Below are 18,179 nucleotides of genomic sequence, written 5' to 3'. Positions count from 1 at the left end.
CCTGGACGCAACAAACATCGATAGTACGAATTATAATGTTTGCCTTATACTGTGTTCGCGTTCTCTCAATGTGCTAGCTATCGTATATTGATAAATATAAATAGGTACGTGGTCGGACTACTCCGACTCAACACGACTTGTGGACCTCAGTAGCAATCACACCACTGAACAGGACATACATCTTCATTTACCAGTTTAAAATGTAAGTTTAAACGCTCATTACTTAAGCCGGTAAAGTACCGTTTTAATTAATCGCATAATCACCAGCGTAATTTATTTTGTATGTGTTGACGAAATATTAATTTGCAAACAATGTGCTCTCTCATTACCATATTATGTTGATTTGTCCCGATTTAACCTTTAATTGGTACCTTAGGATTTTATTGCCCAATTCAGTGGGAAATATATTGAATAGGAGTAAATTTCACATAAAATGTGATTTATTTTTTGTAACGCGAAAAACCGGTTATGTTAATGTAGTACGTTTAGATGTGGTGTAACTCTGTACGAGACGGTTCTGAGGGATGGATTGTGGCTTTGAGCAATATTTTAGCACTGATTTATTTTTATACACCTTACTCGTATCTAATACAGTATATTTATTATGTTATGTTATAAAATATATTTCATACATGCCATATGATATTACAACAAAATTAGCCTCCACATATTTTTCTATTGCAGACAACAATGGGTCTCGACATTAAATCAGTGTTGATTGTTGACGGAGTTGGCGCTAATTGCGCGGAGATTCTCAAGTCCCACGGCATCGAAGTAGCATCAAAAGCTAAAATAACCAAAGACGAACTCTTGAACGAAATCCCTGTAAGTTAGACACAAAAAAGAATATGCTTGAATTATATTTGTAACTAGGATTTCTCATACTCTCATTCTTTCTAGAAATATAATGCGTTGGTGGTAAGATCAGCCTCTCAGGTGACAAAGGAAATATTAGACGCAGGATCCAAACTGCTGGTAGTTGGACGAGCTGGTGCAGGGGTAGACAATATTGATGTAAATGCCGCTGGTCAGAAACAAATCGGTGTTATTAAGTAAGTTAATAATATCATACTACGTGTTCCCACAAATGGTACCAATTTACAATCACCAATAGAATGAAATAGAAATGGTAAAGATAAATGATTATGTAAAAATAAAAATTCTGAGCGTGTTAATGGAGTCAAGTAATCTTTTTCTATAATCGATAATGAATATTCATGAATTTTTTAATTGTATATTAAATATGCACGTCGATATAATTGATATCGAATATTTCCTGTGCATTAGGTCAATAATTCATTTCTATCCATATCTAAAGTCAATGCTCTGTTATCTTTATCATTTGAAATTATGACATTGGTGAAGTTCAATATCTGAACGTCTACATTAAATAAGTAATTGTTTGTTTAAATATGTATGTAGTTGAATTGTTTGTTTAAATAGTTGACAATGTTAAATATATAAGAGTTACTATTAAGTATTCAAAAAATATAAAAAAATGTCATGCCTAAGTGTCTTTATCTCAATTGAAAGATCACTGTTTTGGCGTTGTTCTATTTCCTTCTGATGAAGATGTGAGCCGAATAAAGTTATTCCTGTCAGAAGCTTTGTAATTTGTGTACTCTTGGACTCTTGGTACTATCGCAAGTGTCAATTGATATTTGACTTTGAATTCCACCTATTTCCCGCAATTGACGTTAATAAACACAGCAAAACTATTATGGTCGGAAACTATCCTACTACTACTATTAATATAATAAATTTGTATGTAAGAATGTATGGCTGTATGTTTGTTGCTCTTTTACTCAAAAACAGCTGATCGGATATGCATGAAATTTGGTATGGAGATATATTATAAGCCGGTGTTTTACTCGGGTTATGCGAGTTTTCCACGGGTTCTAGCCACCTACATATTATTGTAACACCATGACATTGATTCTAGTGCTCCAGGCGCGAATGCAATGAGTGCTTGCGAGCTCACTTGCGGGCTGATATTGAACCTGGCCAGGCACGTGGTCCCAGCAGCCTCAGCCTTGAAGGCTGGCCGGTGGGATCGCGCCCTGTACACAGGCACAGAAGTTAATGGAAAGGTGCTGGCTGTCCTTGGACTGGGAAGAGTTGGCCGCGAAGTCGCTATCCGTATGCGCGCTTTTGGAATGAAGGTAATTGTCAATTTGATTTGTGCAAATCTAAAAAAGTTGTATCGAGAATAATTTTATAGAATTAAAATCATATTCTTTACTCTTTCATAGTTCCAATGAAGCATTTATAAAATCGCTATCGAACTCTTTAAATAAATTCCAGAGGTAGACCTTTGGAATACTCGTAATATCAGTTCGGAAATATAAGAAAGAACGACGGAAATTCGAATCATATTATTGTAACCCATGTATTAAACGTTTTAATAAAACATTAACTAGTATTGCTTGCGAAAATTAGGTACCAGTTACTTATGTAACTATTTAACGTCATAGTTTAAGGATAGCGAATTTATTTTCCTTGTGATTATGGCTCATGATGCGAATATGTTATTGTTTTCAATCAATGAAGAGCAAAGCGAACGAAGCTCATTATCCTGCTTTGCTAATTCGAATATGAATATCCTTATAATAACCAATATTCCAAATCCTATACCTATACCATATCAGATAAAAATATCAATACAAAAAATGACTTTTTGAAAAGTTTATTAGAATCCATTTTTCACGAAATATTGCTTAGACCATGTATACAAGGTATATACAGTAGAATATTAAAACTAACGACACTTCTTTCGAAAAAATATCCAAGGCAAAGGACCGCATGTGCTCGTAATTATTTTATTCAAACCTAGAATCTAGTAAAAAAACTAAAACAATAAAAATTATAATCAGAGGTACTTTTATCGTTATCGCCACAACTACTAATAGAACATGTGACTTGAGATAAGAAATTTAACATACTTTGCGAATTTATGCTCCGTTTATTATCGGACGGTGTAAGAAGAAGAGTTATGTTTTTCGAATGTATTACGTAAACACTATTTATGTGTTTGTTGGATGTCTAAATTTGATGATGATTTAAACCTGGAGACTACATCCTTCTTAATTCTGACTTGGGAGAGTAACAGCCAGCTAATACAAAAAACCAATATAAAGCATGTGTAAAACACTATACATTAAATTTAGAAAATTGTTAATTATTTCTTTTTTTCAGGTTATCGGCTTCGATCCCTTCGTATCTGCAGAGCAATGCAAGCAGTTTGATGTAACAAAAATGGAGCTGGAAGAGATCTGGCCTTTGGCTGATTACATCACGCTACACACGCCCCTCATTGAGTCCACACGCAGTAAGTCTTGTTATTGTTATTATGTCAAATGATAACAAAATATAATAGTGTGAACTGGGAATCACTTGCATCATTCATACATAACAAACAAGGGGATTATAACCTGTACCTATAATACTTATATTAATTGATAGCCTTGCTTTTGATTAAACTCAGATTTGTGTACAAATAGGTACAATAAATTTTAACGCAATAATATTTTTTAATACAAAGTCATGAAATGAACACAAATGTTGTGATAGGAGTGGAATTTTTTTAAAGCAAACATAATTAAGATAATTAATGACTCGACTTGATAAAATTATTACAATTATTGTAATGATATATAAATAGCTATCACTATAAGGCGTATTAAATGTTATCTGAAACTATAGGATAACTGATAATGCTAATAGTAACGATATTTATTAACTAATAATTGAATTTTTTGGATTTAGGAATCATTTTTTTGGTTTTATTGATTAGTCTCCAAATGGAACCAAGTTAAAATCATAATTGTGCAATTGAAAAAAATTAAAACTTCACATTTTTGCAACTTAACTACTAGTAATTGGCTACTAATTAATGAACAGGTTTTTACACGTTTATTTAACAACCATATTTTTTCAGATTTCATTAACGCAGATGTGTTGAAACGCTGCAAAAAAGGAGTCAAAATCATAAACGTTGGTCGAGGCGGTCTCATCAAGGAGAAAGATTTCCTTGACGCCCTTAATGCTGGACAGGTAGAATTACATTACAATACAAGTCATTACATAACAGGAATTTCATCACAAGTTTTGTTTAAGCTTCCCATATTGCAATAATAAACGTGTGAGCGTAGACCTGTCCTTGGTTCGATTCCGGTTGAGAACTAACAAAATAAATGATCTCTATGTATCGGTCTGGAGGTACACAGAAGGCTGATCTACATACTTGTCTGTAAAGAAAAGCGATCAGTGAAACATAATTATTATTATGTACCTACACTACTACTGCTCATTACCGCATGGGTACGTGGGACTTCACACTTTAGGCAGGCAGGCTAAAATCAAAAAGCATACCAACGTTGGCAGGGATTTTCCGCAAATAGTGGTAAAGTGGGCGACGTTTGGTGTTTCACATGGTTTTCGTAAGAGTAATTCTTTGCGCTTTTTGTCTGTATACCAAGGGCACGTAAAGTTAAAAGATTTTGAATTTAATACATACCTATTTATCATTCAATATTTTTTACATGGACTGTCATAATTAAGATGAATAAATAATAATAGAAATTATAAAAAAAAAACTTTACTTATTCCTTTAGGTTGGTGGCGCTGCTCTCGACGTGTTCGAACAAGAGCCTCCTACAGATCCCCTTACTTTAGAGATCATCCAGCACCCAGCTGTTATTGCGACACCACATTTAGGTTTGTATAACAATTAGCAATCACACGATAAAATATATAAAATAAACCTTACTATTAAAACAACTTACCATGCAGGAAGTAGAGAGGTATACGAGAAAGGTGATCAGCATGATATATATACGTTTTGCCTTTGTAAAATAAACATAAGGAACAGATCATTTTATAATAGTACCAATATTAATATCAACCATCGCTTGTAAATGTTAATCCTGTTTGTCAAATATGAATTTTCAAAAAAGGTCACCGATTTCGCATGGAAAAGTAACATATAAATATATCCTTTGACCTCTACGTTTTATAATAATGTTGTCTACGTGCTGAAACGAGTTTTATACATCCTGTTCTTTATTTGCGTCAGTGACAATTGGACTTTTTTTTGATGTTGACTGCATTTTTGTTTCATTCAATTGTCTCGACTTAATGAAGTAATTTTCCAGGAGCGTCTACAAAAGAGGCTCAAGTTCGAGTGGGACAAGAAATAGCAGAACAGCTGGTGAATTTAGTGAAGCCTGGTACATACAACACACCACTTGCTGAAGTGACCCGTGTCTTATCGAAGTGAAGAGCCACAAAATATAATTTCCAAGATATAAACATATCTGTATTTAAATTACTTTACGTATAATTTACTTCAAAGTATTTTTATAATTTTGTATCGACTGTTAGATTGTAATTTCTCATTAAGTTCTACATAAATGTATTTTCTTATAGATAACTATGTCTTTTTTCATTTTCCCCACCCTTAAATAAAATATATACGTTTTCAGAGTTATCTTTAAACGTAGTAATGAAAACGTAAGTAACGAAATAACACTAATCTCTCAAATATTATATCATTAACTAATTATAATTTTATTGTTTCACTTCATTAATATACTAAACTTCAAAAATTATACATGTATATATGTATCACAATATGTACATATTTAACATAATTATGAGCTATTTAAATAAAAGCGAAGATTCTTTTTGTAAAGGTAGATTTTTATTTTTATATTAGCTGAGAACTATATTATTTTTGAAGTAATAATACAAAAGATATTTTAAATTATTTATTTAAAAACACTTAGAAATATAATTTACAATATAGTAGGTAAGTATATAAAATCTCTAATTCATTGGAACTTACTAAGTTCAGACCAGAGTATTCTAATGGCAGTGATATGGATACAGGTAAAGGAGAAATGGTTTTAAGGAAATGTATAAAGTTCTTTTACAGTCACGAATAGGCAAGGGGCAGATTTTATACAATTATAAGTTATAACCTTATTGGGATAAAGGAAAGGATGAGAAAGGATAGGAACAAATGAGAAGTAAGGAGCAAGGAACTAGTTTCCACCACGTCTGAATTGCCTGCCGGTCCTGACCGTGGGGGCGGCGTCGTTTTGTTCCTCAATTGGGTCTGCTTCTTGTACGGACCTTGATGACGCTGAAAGTATAAAATAGTTTAAGTATACCTACCAATTAATCATCATTCTATAGGAAACATTAAGATGTTAATTTCTTCAGATTGATCACTTAATGATAGGCATTTAGAAAAACAAACAAGTTACGACGGAAATAGGGGTAAACAAATTTGGGGCAATAGAAACCACAAGCCGTTTATCATAAATCTAAACTACTACGTACGTTAATCGTTGCTAAAATAGCTTTACGAAATCTATAATTATATTGCAAAATGACACGCAACACAGTATAAAGTAGGTATGTTATTAAAATATAGTTTTTGGTATCAGTATTATTTAAATTATAATAAGCAATTAAAAAAGTTTATGGTTAAACATTTTCGTAATAGTGCTTTATTGGTACCTACAAGCCTACGTACTTGATGAGAATGCGTATGTAGGTAATGTTTCTACATGGTAATACAACAGGTATTAAAAAAAATGAACATTTTTAAAAAGTCATATTTCACACTTACTATTTTTACGTAAACTAAGACTCTGGGACTATAATAATAATAAGGCGTAGGGATGTGACGACCCCATCGCCCCCGGTTGGCATATCTACAATAGATATCCCAGCCGTGCAGTCAGTCACCCCGCAGGACACCCGCGGGACCGAGCGCTCCCGGGGGAGGTCCCTGTCCTCACCTCTGGGCTGTCCCGGTGGCAGTTCGGAGTGAACAATGACGAGGTTCAGGATCCCCCACCTCTGGCTTGCCTTTGTTGGCCGTCCAGAGTGGAGCCGCCAGAGCTATATGCTCGGGGGTGGAAGTGTCTAATGGCGTAATAGCGGGGAAACCCGCTCCGGGCCCGCGGGCCCGCGATGGTGAAACCGGTGCCGCACCTCTCTACACCCCCAGCCGCTCAGCTGATGTTGCCCCCTTGTTGCCATTTTCGGTAACCTTTTTGGGAGCCCATCGACCGAGCTGGCGTGTCACCGTCTGCCATCACTTTCAATTTTTAATATTGAAAAGGCAGACGTCCATAGTCCCCATAGACCCAACCTACCGATCCACTGAACACCTCCTTCCATAACCCAGATTTTTAATTCCCATATTTTACAATAGTCCTGCATCGGCCGCGGACTGCCCAGGGCTGTATCTCTATAGTGCAATCATGGGCAGGCTGCGGCTGGTGTCCCACAACACAGTTGGACCTGTGTCCCCACGTAAGCCTCCCAAAGGACCGGGTACCTTCCTTCTGGTGGTACCCGTGTATTATGGAGAGAAACATAATAATAGATAAACATTGAAAAAATAGTAGTAGAATCTAATGATCTTAGTTATACTTCGTGTGGTGACAATATCGTGCAACAAAATGGAATTAATTATATTTAAGATTGTTCAAAAGATAGATAGAAAAATTGTGTAACTTACGTCTGTTGAAACGACTTCTGCTCGGTTTCGATTGCGCGGGAGCGTCTTCAGATTTGGTTTCACGAGTAGCTGTATTAAAACGTTTTTTACCTGCTGAATAAAATATACAATTAATATTTGATATTATATTATGTAAATCCATTTAATGAATGACTAATATACTTACTGAAGTTAGCCTTTGAAGGGGCCTCTGTTTGAACATCAACAGATTGCGACTGTGACGCAGCAGGTACGGATGATTGTCCTAATTTAGCTAAAAGAAAAACGAAATATTATTTGGTAACAAAAATCACTCAATTTTAACTTAAAAATTCAAAGGGGCAATTCTTTTTCTTTTTTAAAAATTCATTCAATTATATAAATAACAATCTATGCATAATACAAAGATGTGTAGGTAAGTCGAGTTTTCATTTTGAAATTTTTTTTTTCAGAAAAAAGAGAGATGTGATTAAGGATGGTGCTACGACTGCCATAAACCATATTATTAACTCGATTTATGTGCCTTATAATTAGGCTTAAATTTTATAATTATATTAATAAGATAGTTTTATTACGGATAAACACACATTAGGGTTATATTTTAACAAAATAAGCGTAATTATTTTCCGTCTACCAAATATTTCAATTACATGCCAATATTAAATTTGTAGACTGACTTTCAGTGTGGTGAAGAAATTCGTAGGAAATAAGGTTACATATTAACCCACTTCCACACCGGCGAGGTCAGTCAGTATAAAAATATGTGTGTAAATCAGTAGAGGTCACTACTTTTTTCTGTCGGCAACATATTCTACCAATATATTTATTATTCTATTTGTATTTGCAGGACAAAAGAAATCTTTAATAAATTGTAAATATTAACCTTCAGCAACTTGAGCTCGCCGCCTTTTAAGTGCTTCCAAGAGATCGGTGTTGCTGCGGAAAGGTCGCACTCCTCCGGCGACTAGCTTCTTGCCTTCAGTCGAGGAGGGAGCTGCTTCTGTTGAGGGCTCTTGGGCTTCAGCCTCTGCGGGGTAATCTCCTTCTTCTTCATAATCACCGTCCTCCTGAAACATTGAATAAATGTTAAAACTATTACAATTAAAAAATGCAATTTATTTTTAAAAAAATTATATAAGTACCTAGCATTGAATTGTTCCATTAATGATTTTGAAAGTATGGCTTTCATAAAGTTTAAATTGTTTCAACTGATGATAAATACTCGATAAAACAAATAAAAAATAAAGACTGCAAAAGACAAAGTGTCACTTGTCGTATTTATTGTTACTACTTTTAAATTGACGTCATAGCCAGGAGATTATATTATATAGAGTTGTACATTCCAACGGCGGTCGCAATAATTCCACCAGAAACCAGTTCAATCAGTATGAATGTGTTATTGTCATTCGCGTAGAAATGCCACCGAGGAACGGGAGTTGCAGAGGTCACTCGTGAAGGCAGCCCGACCATCGGGTGCGGGGCGGTCCGACTCGCCTTGGACTAAATGATTCGAGTGTGACATCTCGTGTGCTTGAAAGGGAAATACCCATAAGACAATCATGTGGCAACGAGTGCATCGGAGCCGCACGGTAACGAATGCAATTTTAACGATGATTTCATATATTTAGATAGGTACTAAGTAGGAACATTATATGCATGAGAGTTCGAATGTCAAAAGTAAACATTATGTAAGCACTTTGGTATGGAATAAAAATGTTGCAAAGATATCATCCTGAACTAACAATATTGACATTTTAGGACTATTAATGTAAACGCAACTAAAAATACAACATAGACGCCGTTACATAATAGAATATATAATATTCTTAAGCAATATGGGAAGCGAGATAGAACCAAGAAAATATATGCACATATACGATAAGATCTTACGTGTTCGTGAAATAATACTACCTACTCAAAGATCCTTGATTGTAGATAGAGGTTGGATACTGGTTTTTACCAACTACATAAGAATTATTAAATACCAAACAGGAAATCGGAGCATGCATTTTCTAGAAAACTTTGTAATTTTTTTTATTACCTATATATTAGTATTTAAACGGATAGGTCAGAGAATGCCAAACAAAATACCATATAAAGAGGCAAATTACTTTTAATGTACAAAATATGTATAGTTTTCCTACATCGTTTTATATTTTATGAAAATATAAAACGATGTAGGATGTTAGGTCGTAAGCTACTTAAAAATGCTTATTAAAAAATAAGAATCTTTGCTTATTCAAAAAATATTATAAAGTCGCGTCGCCGTAAATGAAATAATATTTTGAATTCATATGGCTTTTAAATAATAATTAACCTATGATGATAAAGTACCTACCTGTTTGACTTTCCTTAAAAGGACTTAGTTGTAAATAATGCGGAAAATGTAAATTATTTTAAATATCTACCCATAAATAATTAATTAATCAAGATTTAGTAGTTATTTAAATATTATAAGTGTATTATGTAAATTCTTTTATTTATTAATTAAACAAATTAAAATATAGTTTATATACCTAAGGATTAAGGATATAACGGTATTTTTTTACTGGAATTAATTTTCTGGTTAGAATGCATTCAATTCATATCTTTTTTGTAGTTTTTCAAATTCTAACAGTTATAATTCAATCCAAAATCCGGAGACAAATCCCACAAACCAGAAATTATTACAATCCTCAGTTACAAGTGCTGGAACGAACAAGATTTATTTATTTTAGACTAGCGGTCCGCCCCGGCTTCGCCCGTGGTACATATTTACGTTTTCCCTACATAAAAACCATCCTCGTACTTCAAGGAATATAATAAAAAAAGAATTATCGAAATCGGTTCAGCCGTTCTCGAGTTATGCGCTTACCAACACATTTTGCGATTCATTTTTATATATAAGAAGATATATATATTTTTCTTTATTTTGTAGTTATATATTTCTGAATAATTTCGTTAATTGTTTGATTTTAAAGATGTATCATATCCCCATGGACATTGTTAACGTAAAACTATAAAATCAATAAGACAAATCGTTTGTTTTTAAAGGCCTTAAACTTTTCTAAGCACCTACCTCTGCAGGGGCGGCTGTGGTGGTAGTCGTTGTAGGCTTGCCTTTTCCTACTAAGCCTCGTTTTAAAAGGCCCCGATTTGGAATTGCCCTGGGCTCTGAGTCATCCTGAGGCCGCGCTGACGCTTGCCACGCTATGCACGCTAGAAGAATGAATCTGTAAGTAAAACAAATTCCATCGTTCAAACACAATTATCATAATTTATAACATTTCTACGAAGACGACCCACTTTGCCCCATGCAATGACTGCAAGCTGAAAGTTATGTAAATAGAACCTTATTGCATATTCAGGACACATCATCTATGCTTTATGTTAATTTCGAAAAAATACATTAACTGTATCGACTGTCTCTTTTGGACTTTAACGTTCTAGGTAAAACTACATTTACGGTTTCTAAATAATACTGTTTACTAAAAAAAAAAACACATCTGTATTAAGTACCTATTTCGTTAGTTAGTTCATTATCAGAATGTATTGTATTATAATGTGGTAAATGTCAGGGATCATTAAAATATGCCTAAATAGCACGTGCGTATGGTTTGATCAATTTGCGAATCAAGTTTTTGCACGATGTCCTTGTACGTTCAACCTTTATGGATTGTCGAAGTAATACGAGGATTTACGTAGAGACGGTAAGTATTACAAAATCCTTTAAGGTGTATGTTCGGATCGAAAATATATATTACTATAAACGCGTAGATAATTAGCTTGATGTAATATAAACATGCCACAAAATTATATTCTTATTAGGAAATAATTTTATTTTATTATGTTTTGTTATCAATAACATCTTACGAGGCATATTAGTCTCAAAATATGAATAAATAAATATACCGAAGCTCGGTGAATGTCGGTTAGTAAATGGTCTTGATAATGTCATACGTGGTCATACTTCGTTTCATTTGGACATAGACGCAAGTGCGTGAGAGAACTGTCGATGGATACCTACTAAAGGTTAACACGTTATTTATAGAGTTAAGTAACAGGTCCCCTCTCAGGGTCAGGTCAGGTTGATAGCTAGGCAAGTTCCGCATTCGCTTCCGATCAAATCACGACAATCTCCCTTAACTTTCTCTATTTTATGTAATACATCACAATATCCAATGACATGCACACATAAATAACAGCAATCTAGCCATAGCTAAACCCGGTCACGAACGCGAACTCGTGCCTTTATTAGTAAAATATCAATAAAACTGCATTCTTGACATTTTATCGTTTCTTTGACTATCGACGTCGATTTATTAGGCGATAAAACAATAGTACTTCAGTATGCATCGGGAGTCGAAAACTATCGAATTGGTGCTTCGCGTCACGTCGGAAAAAGTAAAACTTTCTATGTTTGTGTTATTTAGTAAAACGTGCGTGCATGTATCGAATATAATATCGTCTGACTCCAACCGCATCAAGGACATTCGGTCCAAAACCAGAAGTGGTAAGAATTGGGGTGACCTCGCCATGCAATGCGGCAGCCGCTAGCACTAGAGGCAGACCCCTCCGCCTGACGGGTGACGCACCTACATCAGGAAGCACTGCACACACGAGATGACTGAGAGGTTGTAATTTGTATCTTGTATCTTAAATCGATTTAATTTACCTCAATATATTGCATTTTACGTTGTACATACTACGATTGCACGCCTAATGCTTGCAAAACGTTACGAATCGAAACAAGCATATTGTGAAGCTTATTGCGCGTGAATCTTCCCACAGTACAATAATTGATCTTGGGTAAGTAGTGAATGTTATGGGAACAATGAAAAATAACTAGGTTATGGGCATGCACGCAAATTGTTTATATCTTCAGTGACGCAATGCACTTAGTTAATGCAAAAGATACTGAAGTATACAATTGTAAGTCACTCTTAGTTATAGACAAATGCCAATCGTCTAGTTGTGTAATAGTATATTATTACCAAATGTCTTTATGTTTGCCGTCATGTTGAGTAAGTGCTAGAGGTATTTTTGAGCGCATCTTCATGTAGTCACGCCTCCGGCTATCAATGTGTGCGTTTGCATTGCATGCGATTGCATATATTCGCACATATTATTATCATGCACATAATACTTTCAGACAGCTCATTTTTAATATTTTACAAAAAATATTTCAAACACGTTGGAATATAATAAAAATACTTAAGTGAATTATAGTTTATAACTGCATTCCTAAACTACTCGAGTTAATAATAATCTCAACGACTGAGTCCTCGAAAATAACGAGAAGTAGCTGTAACAGAATTTTAATACATTATCTTTTATTAATTGAGGCCAACTACTGGAAGTTGTTGCATTCATTATTTTGCAGTTGTTAAACGAATGGGTACACAGCAATACAACTATCAAGTTTGCTTTTGTTGTAATTGTATTTCCATTGGTTTATTACAATAATGGTTCAATTTAAAATGAATTGATAGGTACGGAAATACTTTTCAATTTATACGTTATGTTCTTACTTCAGTTGCAAAGGCGACTATAGGTATTTATGTATTGTCTATGTGTATTATCTTAAGTGATGAATACTCATAAGTGTTTATGGGCGGTGGTGACCACTTAACATCAGGTGGCCCACCTACCCCTTTGCTTGCTCTGACATAAAAAAAACGCCCAATAAGTCTTGATTGAATAAAATTATACATACCTATATATCGAAAAGAAATCGGAAAGCACTATAATCGCAATGATATTTCGCACAAGATATCTCCATATTACAAGAAGCTCAAGCACGCTCAAGTATAGGACATATAACTCATTATTACATAAACACTTGATTTTAATCGTAATTTCTATCAATTTATAGTTTCTGAAAAATAACTTTCTGAATAAAGTAGATGACCTTCATTTTTAAATTAAATCTACTTATTCCATCTTCAATGTAAGTCATTGGATTTGTACTTTCGATAAATTACGTCTTTAACTGTTTACATAATCCTATATGTACAGCGTAGATACAGCTAGATTCATCGCTTCGACAAATGACAAATTGAAAGGCAAAGTTGAAAATAGACGTTTGGACTTGTTGGTATTTATCTTCATTGGTCAGTTTACTATTCGAGATACCTACTAACGCCTTTAAAGACTAATGAAACGAAATGAATGATTTGATATTAATTAATTACTGAGAAAATAATCTATAAAAATTTGCAAAGTTGAAAAGGCGTCGTGACTATGTTTGTATGAAACTGAAGAGCTGTATATGGACAAGTAGTACTCAGTTCCTTGTACTGTGCCAATACCTTATCTGCATGTGTAACTATTCATCCTACATAAAATCAAAGTTGCTTAATCGTAGGTCGCGGGCTTAGCTTTCAACGTGGGATCGAGTCATTCAACCGGTTCTCGGTTTCGCTAAATAAATTTGAAAATTAATTGCTTTGTGTGTGTTACACTAGGTCAAATCGGGCTCCATAATAAGGTTTATAAGTCACGAATTATGAAATAGATTGTTCTCATTTTGTAGACCCACAACAATATTGATTGCTATTTTTTCCATAGCTCATAGATTGTTATGAATTTATTCAATATATACATTGTAATTAATTGAATTAATTCTGTTACGTACAAGTTGGTTTTCTTATTAGGTTTTTTTTGTTGTATAAATGAATTGCATTTCCATAAAGGACATGTAGGTACATCAATATTTAATTACAATTGAGATTTCGCAACTATGAAATATCTTTTTGTTAAATATTGTTGAATAAGAAATAAGTACTTAGTTATTGCATTAATATATAAAACTTAACTCTTTTATGTTCATAACAACCGTTCATTACTTCATTCATAAAAAATAATATAAAAAAGCTCCAAGCTTATTTATTGGTTTCGTAGATTGTTTACTTGCATTAATTATTATTATTTGAATTGCACGGTTCTTTTGTTTTTTTTCTTTGTCGAAAACGTAATTAAATTTTCTGATGATCGATCGCATTGTTGTCTATATTATTAAGGACCGAAAAAGTTGTTTTCAATAAACTTTAATACATAGGTACCTATAGAGATTAGGATGTAGCTATGGGTAGATATATACAGTAAGAGATACACTGTTAGAAAGTGCTTAAAGTTATTTTAATTTCATGGGCATAGGTTACACTTAGTAATAGTGTTTACAGTTTAACATTCTTCACACACAAAAATAATAAAAAAGTTAATTTGTTATAATAAATTAAAGTTAATTTATGAAGTTTAAGGTGTTAACGCTTAGCAATTGGAATCGTAATTTTATGTCAGGTCTATTTCTATATATTTCTACCTATGCCTTTATCTACCTGACTGTGAATGTTTCATTATAATATTATGACATCGCAAATGCAATCGCACAGCGGGGTCTTACAATTCCGCTTTATCGTACGTACTTAGATACGTAATAGACAAAACAATAGAAATAAGTGTCTACTTACAGGGGGAGACTCCTCATGTTTGGTGAGTGGTGTTTTGTGAATGTTGTAAGAAGCACTAGTGTTGTTCCTTTCTCTGCAGAGCGTAGTTGTGCAGGTCCACAGCGTACGGAGGCCACGCTTGATCTGCCGTTCCAAGACCGACACCTCCGATACTCTCTGACTTTCGGTGTTGCAGTGGCCGCCCGCCACCCCAACACCACTAGCCTGATTTATATTCGGAGAAGCATGCGCGTCTACACATGCCAAACATTCCACACATGAATGTCTATGCATTTGTTAAACTTTGAATACGGCAAATCCTGTTGTGACGTACGTCACGGTCGCCGTGACTTATTTACTGATGAGTAAGAACCATTAGACGCAACGGTAACTAGACCGAATAGTAGCCACCACCACTTAGTAGTTTTTAAGCCGACGCGGTTACAAAAAGGCACGCACGGTCACATATATTTAAGATTAGATTTCATGCACTTAATTATCATTTATATTATCTCATTAATTATAATTAATCAAGCATTTAACATAGATTAGCAAATTCATGCGTTAACACAATCTGATCGACTGAAGCTTTTATTAAAAGCTTAACTTATTGAAATCACCATAGCGAATAAGTATTATTAATAAAAGGCAAATTATTGACTTAGGTATTTGTGATTTAATAATAGTCAATTAATAATTTTGAGACTTGTTATGCAATAATGTCCCGTATTAATTAAAAAACATACGACATACGAGTCGCCTGCATCATAATATTTAAAACAGGTAGGTAGGTATATTGTATTTTTATACAAATTATAACAGGACGGAGCAGAATGAATTAGGTAATTTTAATATAAAAAACAGCAGAAGAGTGACCGCAAGACGTTTACTTTCTTTAATGTCAAAGGTGACAACATTTATTCGTGCTTAAGTGCGGAGTGCCGTTACCAGCCGGACCTAGACATGTAATAAACATTTCGTTAGAATGCAGAATGCTCATGACGAAGGCAAATAATAACTTCTGCATAAGTCATAATAATATTTGACAGGAAATGACCTAATTACCTACTGAAGTTTTTCCTTTCTTGCTTTTACTTTATTATGTGGAGGGCCTTTAGGAAATATATTCACATCGCATTATTATGTTTTTTTATAATTTAACATGTTGCGTTTTATTATGGATTTTTAACGTGATATTTTGTTCATTGTGCATTGTGATCTCTACGCGTAGGTAGATACGTTTCGGACATTTTACAGCGAGCATGATCAGGGGGAGACCAAAATGATACAAATGGATACAACATAATAGGACATAGGTATAACACGAAGTAACTATTCTCTAATCTGTGGTATAACTACCTACCTACGTCACGAAGGTCGTGCAACTATTATTATTTGTGAACTACCTCCACCGATTTCTGTACAGTTTGAAATTGTTAGTAACAATAATTTTGGATGTTTTTAATATCTCCGCTCAAATGTTCCAAAAAATATTCTCTAGCAAGGAATCGAATGTAGTGTTTCTTGTCTAGTAGGTACTCTGGTGCCATTTCACATGTCGCAGACCCGCAGACTTCATTGAGACCTATGTTTGATATCCCTAATGTGTTCCCTCAGTCCGCTACCTATTCTTGTTTAGCCAATTTTTGTGAGGGAGACCACAAACCTGCTTTTTGTAATGGAATATTAAGTAGGTACTCTTTATGGGTTTGAAAAATGAAAAAAAAGTAAAATTAAATATTCCTGTGCGACTTGTAATTCATGTTCGCTCGTTTAGAATTCGGCCAGGAACTCTATTTACATATTATAGCCTATAGGATATTATTATTTACTTACGTTAGCGGATTGTGGTATGATATGGTGTATGGTAAGTACATAGTACCTCAATGGTATGATTGGTATGGTATAACTTCATTTGACTTGAAGATGCTGCAAGGGCGCCTAAAACTTGTCGCGATGTACCTATTTTTGCGGTCGATAGAATAGAATCACAGAGGGGTAAGTTGTTCGAAAATCCAAATAATGATCAAGGGATAGAATGACGGCGGATCGACCAGGAATGTGGTGAGATTTACCATTAGCTGCTAAACTTCGTTATCTTTTATTACAATTTATTTAAAAAAAAAATAATTCTCTTGGTAACATCGCTTTTCCATAAAGCTTTATTTAAAAAAAATATCTTAAACCTACCCAGATATTATGTTAATTGCATAGGTTAATTGCTACTGGTTACATCTATCTTATTACGATGAGGAGCACTTATGGAATCATATAGCAATAATAGAATTGCTTAAATATTTATGTATTCCTCAATCAGTAACAACTATTACGAGTAATTACGAATAGTATTAATATGTTGATTTAATTTATGGCGCCTCACAACATTGCTTTAGCAATGTATCTATTAAGCGACAAAATCTCAAAACAGAATAACAAAGCGAACCAACAGGTTTGGTTTGCGTAAAATTATATTTCTAGTGCTACTTCATAGTGATAAATTCGGGAACTATATTTTCTATCACCAAAATTTATATTTGTCATCAAGTTGTATCACCTAATAAATAGATTTATCACCACGAAATATTTTCGTTCTCAGATAAACAAAAATTGTTCCCAGGTATGAATTATCAAATTAATGTAATTATATATGTGTAAAATAAGAGATCGATAACCAATAAAATTATATTGCATTACATGAATATAAACTTCGTTCTTTTAATAACAGTTTTGTTACTTAAATAATAGCTCTGTGCTCAGAATGGTAGATCTGTCACCAAATAAATCGATTATCGATCCCTGACTGCGACTCCCTTGGCGACTCCTTTTTATGTTTTCATTTTGTCACCAATACAGTAGTAACATTTTATTTCGTTCAGATATTAAATTAATAGTATTCGTTACCAATTTAATACATCAATTTATAATTTTAATGAAAAAATGATCAAAGGGGCGGAGACAAATTGGCGCGCTTTAAAAATTGATTATTAATTTAACTTTAATTAAGTGTTTTATCTACAATAATTATGCTAGCCATAAGCCAGCTATTAAACCAGAGCTGATTATTCAGTGGTTATTATTTTTAAGAATAAATATTGATTTTTTTTAACTTTAATTAAGTGTTTTATCTACTATTCTGCTAGCCATACTAAGCCAGCTATTTTAAACCAGCGCTGATTGTTCAGTGGTTTTATTTACTACTCTGCTAAAAAATTTTTTTAAATATAATTTATACT

General features: G+C 33.7%; 2 protein-coding genes and 1 long non-coding RNA gene across 4 annotated transcripts in view; 1 reads left to right on the top strand and 2 right to left on the bottom strand.

Annotated features, from left to right (window-relative positions):
* The window catches only part of LOC149491334 (uncharacterized), a 423,150-nt gene that overhangs the window by 231,784 nt on the left and 173,187 nt on the right, over nucleotides 1-18,179 (bottom strand). The window lies entirely within an intron of this gene.
* LOC149491340 (D-3-phosphoglycerate dehydrogenase) lies at nucleotides 44-5,431 on the top strand. The gene is made up of 8 exons (XM_089715218.1): nucleotides 44-202; nucleotides 685-825; nucleotides 901-1,052; nucleotides 1,943-2,162; nucleotides 3,196-3,328; nucleotides 3,938-4,053; nucleotides 4,614-4,716; nucleotides 5,154-5,431. The coding sequence occupies exons 2-8, from the start codon at nucleotides 691-693 to the stop codon at nucleotides 5,276-5,278; spliced, it is 984 nt and encodes a 327-aa protein (XP_089571344.1). The 5' UTR covers nucleotides 44-202; nucleotides 685-690; the 3' UTR covers nucleotides 5,279-5,431.
* LOC149491339 (uncharacterized) lies at nucleotides 5,754-15,165 on the bottom strand. Of its 2 annotated transcripts, none has more exons than XM_089715208.1 (6): nucleotides 14,968-15,165; nucleotides 10,575-10,728; nucleotides 8,400-8,583; nucleotides 7,704-7,790; nucleotides 7,538-7,627; nucleotides 5,754-6,145 (listed from the first exon to the last, which is right to left on the bottom strand). In XM_089715208.1, exons 1-6 carry the CDS (start codon nucleotides 14,982-14,984, stop codon nucleotides 6,045-6,047), a joined length of 633 nt encoding a protein of 210 aa, XP_089571334.1. In that variant the 5' UTR covers nucleotides 14,985-15,165; the 3' UTR covers nucleotides 5,754-6,044. The 2 variants fall into 2 exon arrangements, with proteins under 2 accessions (XP_089571334.1, XP_089571326.1); XM_089715200.1 differs by having other exon boundaries at nucleotides 7,538-7,630; nucleotides 14,968-15,163.

The sequence above is a fragment of the Colias philodice genome, chromosome 1 (genome assembly GCF_061535455.1).
Source record: "Colias philodice isolate Cphi_HAF_F1 chromosome 1, ilColPhil1 Martin Lab GWU primary, whole genome shotgun sequence".
NCBI classification, from domain to species: Eukaryota; Metazoa; Arthropoda; class Insecta; order Lepidoptera; family Pieridae; genus Colias; species Colias philodice.
Note: the sequence above shows the minus strand (reverse complement) of the source record. Positions and strands in the feature narration are given on the sequence as shown.

What these genes read in the sequence shown, in the direction of transcription:
- LOC149491339 (XM_089715200.1), bottom strand. An exon ending in CCACAGCCGCCCCTGCAGAG is followed by an intron (nt 8,584 to 10,574) that starts GTAGGTGCTTAG and finishes TCAATGTTTCAG; the next exon opens with GAGGACGGTGATTATGAAGA. An exon ending in CCCTTCAAAGGCTAACTTCA is followed by an intron (nt 7,631 to 7,703) that starts GTAAGTATATTA and finishes TATTTTATTCAG; the next exon opens with CAGGTAAAAAACGTTTTAAT.
- LOC149491340 (XM_089715218.1), top strand. Translation starts at nt 691, where the DNA reads ATGGGTCTCGACATTAAATCAGTGTTGATTGTTGACGGAGTTGGCGCT. An exon ending in AACTCTTGAACGAAATCCCT is followed by an intron (nt 826 to 900) that starts GTAAGTTAGACA and finishes CATTCTTTCTAG; the next exon opens with AAATATAATGCGTTGGTGGT. An exon ending in TGCGCGCTTTTGGAATGAAG is followed by an intron (nt 2,163 to 3,195) that starts GTAATTGTCAAT and finishes TCTTTTTTTCAG; the next exon opens with GTTATCGGCTTCGATCCCTT.